General features: G+C 40.0%; 1 protein-coding gene across 1 annotated transcript; it reads right to left on the bottom strand.

Annotated features, from left to right (window-relative positions):
* Positions 1-5,073: 5,073 nt before the first annotated feature.
* LOC132206024 (olfactory receptor class A-like protein 4) lies at positions 5,074-6,000 on the bottom strand. Its single transcript, XM_059638031.1, has one exon. It carries the CDS (start codon positions 5,998-6,000, stop codon positions 5,074-5,076), a length of 927 nt encoding a protein of 308 aa, XP_059494014.1.
* Positions 6,001-8,616: the final 2,616 nt, after the last annotated feature.

Below are 8,616 nucleotides of genomic sequence, written 5' to 3'. Positions count from 1 at the left end.
TCATCCTTTTCAAAGGGAAGGTTTTGGGTTTCAACCATTTAAATATTTTAACTGTCTCCATGCAGCGACATTTATGCCTACAAAACAAAACAAAATTACAGTAGGTTTCTCTGGCTCTTGGTACAAATAGAAATGATTTCTAGTTAGGTTTGAAATCTTTTTTTCCTTACTTTTACCTCATTGTGGCTATTAAATATGTTAACCAGAGTGGATCTAAAACGTACAGACTCAAAGTGATCTTGCTTTCATCCCAGCATGTGCTGAATTAGACACAGAGGAGGCTGGAAGAACATAGCAAGCCAGGCAGCGTCTGGAGGAAAAGCGAAGTCAACGTTTCGGTTATTATCCTTCTTCAGGACTGGTTGGGCACAGCAGAATTTGTTAAGTATATTTTTGGTGAAGAAAAGGCACTCCACTCAACTGTACTGCCTTAGGGTAGTTAAAAGGGAATAAAAGCCAAAATCTTGATTATTTTGAGTAATCCATGCTGAAAAGAGACAATTGTGAATATTCTGTTATAATAAAATTGAACTTCACTGTCCCCCATATCAGCCAGTAAAATCTGCTGAGGTTTTCTAAGTTAAAGCATGAAGGACATTGTTATTTAGCTAAGGTACTTGAGCATGTGAGGTGTTAGAATTGCACACAGCAAACATCAAACTTACACAAGAAGAAAGGTAAAACTGTGAGTTTTAAAAGAAATATATTTAATATATATCTGTGCCCTTGTTACCTCCAGGCTGACCTTTTGTCTTTCAGCCTTCATAAACTTGAGTTCATCTAAATTCGGCCTTCTGCATCTTCACTTGTGCAAGGTCATATTCATCCTTTGCCTCTGTACTTCAATTTTAAAATTCTCATCCACATTTCCACCTCTGTTTCCTCCTTGAAAATATTTGTTAAATCTACCCCTTTTACTCATTAGTCTTAACATCTCCTTATGGGATTAGGGTCAAATTTTATTTGTTAACAGACTGTAAAGTACATATTTCCATTTTACTACACCAAATATCCTTTCTCAATGCAACGTGTTTCCTTAATTAGCAAAGGCTAATCAGGTTGCGACTCTACTCATTGGAATTCAGAAAAATGAGAGGTGATCTCATTGAAACATATAGGATTCTTAAGGGGCTTGACAGGGTAAATACAAGAGAATGTTTTCCCTCATAGGGAGTCTCAGAGCAGAGGGCACAGTCACAAGATAAAGGGGCAACAATTTAAAGATTGAAATAAGGAGAACTTTCTTCTCTGAGGGTTGAGAGTGTTTAGAACTCCTTGTTACAGAGAACTGTGGGGGCAGAGACATGTTGTATTTTCAAGGCGGAGATGAATTCTTGTTCAGTAAGGGAATCAAGGGATACAGGGCAGCAAGATGGACGTGAAAAATGTCAGAGCAGCCATGATGTTATTAAGTGGTGGAGCAGGCTCCAGGGGCCAAACATCTTATTCCTATTCCTTTTCGTATGGTCTAATGTGGGATTACCTAACCATTTTGGATACAAGGGAACAGTCAACATCAGATATCTACTATAGTGAAAATTATATTTCAAAATGCTAATTAATGTAAAAAGTGAGTCTAATTGTGAATGAGATAAAGTATTGAATGCCACATCAATGAGTTCCATGGACGTTTGCTAGCATTCAGAGCCACTGTTATGTTAAAACAGCATGGATATATGTAGTAATTTCAAAGTTAGGGACAACATGGTGGTTTGTCACCTGTCAGTGATTACATTGCAATCTCTTAGATGGTGTGAAAATCAGTTCCTAATGTAGAAAGCCAGTGAATGTCAATGAAAAACTCTTGCAATATATGTAAGCACATGAAGAGCAACATCTCTGGATTAAATGGCGATTTAATTAAACACAACAATATAGGCAAAGTCACAAGATAAGTATAGATGGTGGAAACAGCAGTATAAAAAAAAGCTCATCCATAGAATAAAACACACATCAGATTGTAATTTATTGCAATGAGAACAAAATACTATGGATGCTGGAAATCTGAAACAAACACAGAGAATGCTGGAGAAACTCAGTGGGAAGGTTTGGCATTTTACAGGAGATTTTATTGCTGCTGTGTCTGCTCGTCTAATTCAGCGCTGATCAGGAATTAAATTTGGAGATGTCTGCACCCTTATCACTTTGTACCTTACCTTTGGGCAGGAATTGGACGGATACAGACTTGTGCTGTACTATTCTATGGTACATGTACGTATGGCAGCATATCTATGCGAAGCCTCTTCCAGGGATGCCTAACCTGAAGAAGTTACCCTCCTCCCTCCGGACCAACCTCAGGGAATCTCTCTCCCATTGCAACTCTCTTGTAATCTCTTCGGCCTTGAAACTGCTAAACCTATCCCCTCCCTACCTCCCCAACTATACTCTCTCCACCTATCTTCTTTTCTCTCCATCTTCGGTCCACCTCCCTCTCTCTCCCTATTTATTCCAGAACCCTCACCCCATCCCCCTCTCTGATGAAGGGTCTAGGCCCGAAACGTCAGCTTTTGTGCTCCTGAGATGCTGCTTGGCCTGCTGTGTTCATCCAGCCTCACATTTTGTTGTCTTGGATTCTCCAGCATCTGCAGTTCCCATTATCTCTGATCTCTATGACTCTTCATACTGGATTCAAAATGTTAGCTCTGTTTCTTTCCGTACAGATGCTGCCAGACCTGCTGAGTTTCTCCAGCATTCTCTTTGTTTGCAATTTTATTGTTTATTGAAGTGTCTAAGTTTCTTCTCATTCTTGATTATTTACCATTGCCATATTTAATAAATAGCCCCTTGTCCTAATATCTATTTGTGTTTCCTGAAGTAAAATTTAATATATTTTCTACTTCTATGAGGTTTCATCATAGTCATTTTTATTGTAAGGTAAAAAGCCCCACTCGCTCCAAACTTTACTGGGAATCAATTCTCTAATGCAAAGGACCAACCTTATTATACTTATTTTCATGGTTTTTAGAAGTTGAATGCTTCCCTTGTGTCCTTACTACCAAAACTGAATCCAATGTCCAATACAATTTTCATATAATATTTTCTGGCTTGTTCTTAGTTTACCTAGCGATGTAATTCAGCATTCTACTTATTTTATTACAGATTGTTTGCATGTTCCTCGTAATAATACCATACATGTATAATGAGCTATAAATACTGTAATTTATTCCATTGCAATCACTGACACATTATTTAGTTTTTCAACATTTAATTTTTTTTTACAATTAACTTTCTATCATTTTGAGAGCTGTGAGTAGAAAGTTAGCAGTAAAAACACACTGTCACACACTAGCTGAACCTGGACAAAGCAGAAGATGGAGCTCTTGTCCTGTGAGTGTCTCGAATGTTCAGTGAAGCCGCGCTGAGAATGAAGTATCATCCTATCGAGCTGATGTTGTCAATATCAGCACATGTTGATATCAGTGCATGTTTTCCATTTGTCAAAAGAAAATTGGACAATTATCTGAAGGGAAAATGTTTGAAAGATAACAGGGAAAAGATAGGGTCCTATGACCAGGTGAATTGATCTTGGGGAAAGCTAGCACAATTACTGTGGGCTGAATGGCTTCCTGCGCTGCAGCCAACATATCATTCCATGTTCAAGCATCTTTGCAATTGTCAAACATGCAACAAAAGCCTGTTTGTCTTATTTCAGTAAGTTGATGACATTTCCTGATAAAATCCTGTACTTGAGAGCAATATTAGGAAGCCATTCACTCCTTAATCTCAGAGATGAGGTTCTGTTTATGCCTCATGCAATCTTTTCCTTTTGCCAAAGTCTAATGACTCCACTGTGTACAGGGTCTTGGGCATTGACAATAGTAGTAACTGATGCATTGGAAGAGACACTATCACTAGTTTGTGAGGGCAAAGACCCATAAACACCAATGTGATAACGGTCAGTTCTTCTGATTTAGTGATATTAAATGAGGGATAAATATTTGCAAGACACCAAGAATTCCCTGTCCTTCAATGATACCATGCCATGGGATATTTCTAACAATCTCAGAGTAAAGACGGGCTCTCAGTATCATGTCATTCAGTAGATTATGATTCCAGCAATGTAGCTCCCTCTCAGCACTGCACTGGAATGTCAGCCTAGATTATGTGCTCAAGTCTCTGGCATAGGATTTGAACCCACAACCTTCTGAACTATTGCTATCAGGTCAGATAATTCTAATAACTCACTATAATGATTGGGAATTCAGATTTGGGACCTCCATGAATGTTATGGTTTAGCATATTGGACTTGGTTAGAAAATGTGAAGATTGCTAAAAGGGACTGAAATAATTCCACAGGGGCCGGTATCTGTCACCAAGTCACCCTTTATTTATACCTGGAGAGTCCTCGATTCTGACCCAGCACCCTCAGAGCCAGCTGTCAGAGTGAACAGGACATCTGAGACCACTGTTCTTATCTGTCAGGCAGGGCTCCCAACAGCCCCAAACAGGGAACTCATATTCTACAAAGTCAATCTGGCCGACCTCGTTACAGTCACACTACAGGGACCTGCTACTGCATTATGAAAGTCAGTATAGAGACAAGTCTTTATAAGAAAACTGTGGCGACAGCATTGACTGAAGTGAAAAGTGGGACAAGTACAACTGAGATGGGAGCTGGAGGTTTTGGTGGAGAGGTTATGGATCAGAACAACAGGAGCCTCAACCCAAGGTTGAGGAGCAGGTCAAACTTGGTTCTCATGGGTTTTATAAGTTGAATGTTTCTCTTATGTTCTTATGACCAAAACTGAATCCAGTGTCCAGTACAATCTTCATATAATATCTTCTGGCTTGTACTCAGTTCATCTAGTGATGTAATTCAGCATTCTATATATTTTGTTACAGACTGTTTATATGTTCCTTGTAATAATATAATACATGTATAATTGGCTATAAATACTGTAATTTATTCCATTGCAATCACTGACACATTATTTTGTTTTTCAACATTGATTTTTTACAATTAGCTTTCTATCATTTTGAGAGCTGTGGAAAGAAAGATAGCAGTAAAAACTATCATTAGGTTCACTTTAATTATCAGCCAATACCTCGGCACTGTTTTTAACATGAAAAAAATTAAACTGTTTTGATGTGCAGCACTTTGCAAACTTTATTTCGCAGTTTACTGTGTCCCGCAGCTATTAACAGAGGACTGAAGCCTGTAAACAGTGAGGCACAGTACCTTGCCAGGGTCAGCAGAAAGGCAGTGGATGGGCCTTCATTGTGATTGTAATAGCCCACAGCTAACAAGTGAGTGAGTGTACAGAGGACAAACAATGTTACTAGAGCCAGGATCAGCTTGGCAGCTGTCCTTTCGACCTGTACACTGTGCAGATGCTCATCTGCAATTGCTCTGATATGTTTGCTGAGATAGTACACAGTGCTGAGATTGGTGCCCACCATTAGTACTATGGGTACGAGCTCGTGAAGGACAAGGGTGAACATTGCAAACATTATACCACTTTTCCAAGTTGGGAACTTCCACACACAGCCCAGGAAAGGATCCATAGTGGTGCTGACCACCATCAGAATCTTTGTTTCATTCCTACTGACAGCACTGGAGTAAACGAAAGCTGGGACTGCATAGAGAAAATTAACAGACCACACTGCAAACAATATCACCAGCACATGTATAATCTCCTTCCTCTTGGTGCTCAGATGGACATGTTGTTTTATCTTGAGAAAATGGAAACAACTCAGGCAGAAGGTAACCCACACACTCACAGACTTTAGCCACACCCAGAGGAACATGAACATTCGGCACCAATTGAGGGTCAGCAAGATGTTGACTCCTGACTCTGTAATGAACAGGAGGATGTTCTGTAAGATTGAGATGAGCAGGTTGACTGCTGCCAGATTGCTGAGGATGATGTCAGAAGCAGCAAGTCCATGGTTTTCCACTGTTGTGGCTAATATTGTCACTAAGACCAAAATATTTCCCAAAATACCCAGAAACACCAGCAATCCATATAAGATGAGATGAGCTGTTGTCTGAACTTCCATTGCCTGGTCTCTTGCTCCTGAAGACCTTTACCTAACAGAGCAAAAAGCTGTAAAAAAATTTAATAATGTAAACATATTGGGACTAAGTTGTCTTTTCTTAAAAACAAATCGCGATGGATGCCTGTCAGTGCTTTCACGGGTTTTCATACTTGTCACCATCTGTGTGACTTATTTTTCCTATTTTCTGTCATCACCCTAATTCAGGACATTGAACTGTGGATGGTGATGGCCTAGTGGTATTATAACTAGATTATTAATCCAGACACCCAGGGAATGTTTTGGGGATCTGAATTTGAAACCTACCACCGCAGATGGTGGAATTTGACTTAAATAAAATAATCTGGAATTAAGAATCTAATAATGCCCATGAAACCACTGTTGATTGTTGGGGAAGGGGGAAAAGTCTGGCTCACTAATGAAATCTGAAACCTGCCGTCCTTACTAAACATACAATGTGGTTGACTAGCCAGTGATGCCAACATTCCATGAATGAATAAAAGAAATTCCACTCTCTATACTCAGTGAATTGAAGAACTAAAGAGTTATATCGGAGCTGAAAAGTTAATTCTGTTTCTCTCTTTCTACAGATGCTGCCAGACCTGCTGAACTTCTCCAACATTCTCCAGTTTGTGATAACAGGGTGTAGAGCTGGATGAACACAGCAGGCCAAGCAGCATCAGAGGAGCAGGAAGGCTGACGTTTCGGGCCTAGATCCTTCTCCAGTTTGTGTTTGATAGGATGTAGGAGCAGGAGTAAACCATTAGATTCTTTCAGCCTATTGCAGCAGTCTGTAAGATCATGGTTGATCAGGTTGTGGTCTAAGCTTCACTGGAAGCTCAGTAGAGTCATGATTACAATCGAAGGCCAGTGCTAAGGCACTATACTGACTTTCTCTAAATGTAATAGTATTTGTGTTGACTTTTATTCTTCAAACACGGACTCCTAATCTCAGATGTGCCTGTGTTTGTTTCATATATCGCTACCCTCAGTATTTTGCTTCTATTTGACCATTTATTCACTTCCTAATAGCACTGTTGGTATTCATATACCCCATGGACTGTAGCGGTTTTAAAAGGCAGTGCACCACCACCTTTACAGGACGTTTAGGGGTGGGAACGAAATGTTGGCCTCACCAGCAGTGCGCACATCCCAGGAACAAATGGAACAAAATGCCTCAAGTGGAAAGTAACTTTACATTGAGGTCTCTTGACAACAAGGAATTGCCAGATAGGCAGTTGTGTTTCACTTAAGATTTTTAGTTCTTTTAGGTTAGTTAATGAGTTTTCCGAATTTTACAGGTTTTCTGCTGACCAGTTGGCTGCTATCTTTTTTTAATTTGTAGGGGCAGAATGACCACCCATACCACATCATTTGTAATGATGCATCATTCACCTGCATGGAAGTGGTGGACCAGCAAGGCTCATTTCAGTTTTATGTATCCCCCTCAGGACCTGCCCTTCACTAAGAATCAAGTCTGAGGCCACTGTTCAAGACTTGAACATTTGGGGTAATGGATATGTGTGCTGAGCTTTATCATCCACAGTTTCAACTGAACATATTTAGATGAACACAGGGCTTAGGATCAGCCAGCCTATTGCAGCATTCAGTAAGATCATGGTTGATCAGGTTATGGTCTGAGCTCCACTTACCTGATTGCACCTTGTAATCTAAGTCAGCCTTGAATAAATTTAAATACGCAGATTCCCTTCTGGGGAAAAGAAGAACACTCCCTTGCACCTTTAGAGAAGAAATACCCCGTGACTGCATGGGTTTCCTCCCACAGTCCAAAGACGTGCAGGCTAGGTGGATTGGCCGTGGAAAATTGCCCATAGTGTTGAGGGATGTGTCGATTAGGTGGGATATAGAGGGATGGGTCTGGGTGGGATCTCTGAGAGTCGGTTTGGGCTTGTTGGGCCAAATGGCCTGTTTCAATGCTGTAGGGATTCTATGATCCCATCTTTATGTTTTAAAAATGGCATCTTTTTCTTAAGCTGTGTCTCCTGCTTTTAGTTTTCCCTCACATAGGAAAACAAACATTCTCTGGATAGCCAACCTATCCAAGTCTGCTCAAGATTTTACATGCTTTATTGAAATCATCTGACATTCTTCTAAACTCAAATGGGTAAAGCCCTTAGATACTTTTTAATATTTACTTTATCGTCTATGTCTTGCTAAACAATTTTTCAGCAAAAATACTGATAAAAGGAAGAGGAACAGAATATAATATCTACTGTCAGTCTGAATGCACAGGTAGCTCTAGGTCTCAGTAGAGTCAAGATTAGAATCTGTGGCCTGTACTAAAGCACTGTGTAGACCTTCTCCACTGTGGTGGAATTGGGTTGATCGCTTCAAACATGGTCTGCTAACTTCAAATGTGACATCAAGTCTGCTGGATGGAGATCACTTTGACGAAGAAGATAGCGTGGCTCAATGGTTTGATTTGAAGGTGTAGGCCTGAAGTGTTGTTCCCTTGTTGAGTGCAGCTTCTCCAGTAACACTGTCATGCCTGTTCATAACTGGAAACTTGGACTCAGTTGTTTTGGATAACCCTGACAATGCAATGGATAGAGCATTAAATGGTCATAGTTGAAAAAGGTGCAGGAAATTTGCCATTGT

Source organism: Stegostoma tigrinum, chromosome 28 (assembly GCF_030684315.1).
Source record: "Stegostoma tigrinum isolate sSteTig4 chromosome 28, sSteTig4.hap1, whole genome shotgun sequence".
Taxonomy (NCBI): domain Eukaryota; kingdom Metazoa; phylum Chordata; class Chondrichthyes; order Orectolobiformes; family Stegostomatidae; genus Stegostoma; species Stegostoma tigrinum.
Note: the sequence above shows the minus strand (reverse complement) of the source record. Positions and strands in the feature narration are given on the sequence as shown.

Bases quoted from the DNA above. Each gene is read 5' to 3' on its own strand.
- LOC132206024 (XM_059638031.1), bottom strand. From the start codon at position 6,000: ATGGAAGTTCAGACAACAGCTCATCTCATCTTATATGGATTGCTGGTG.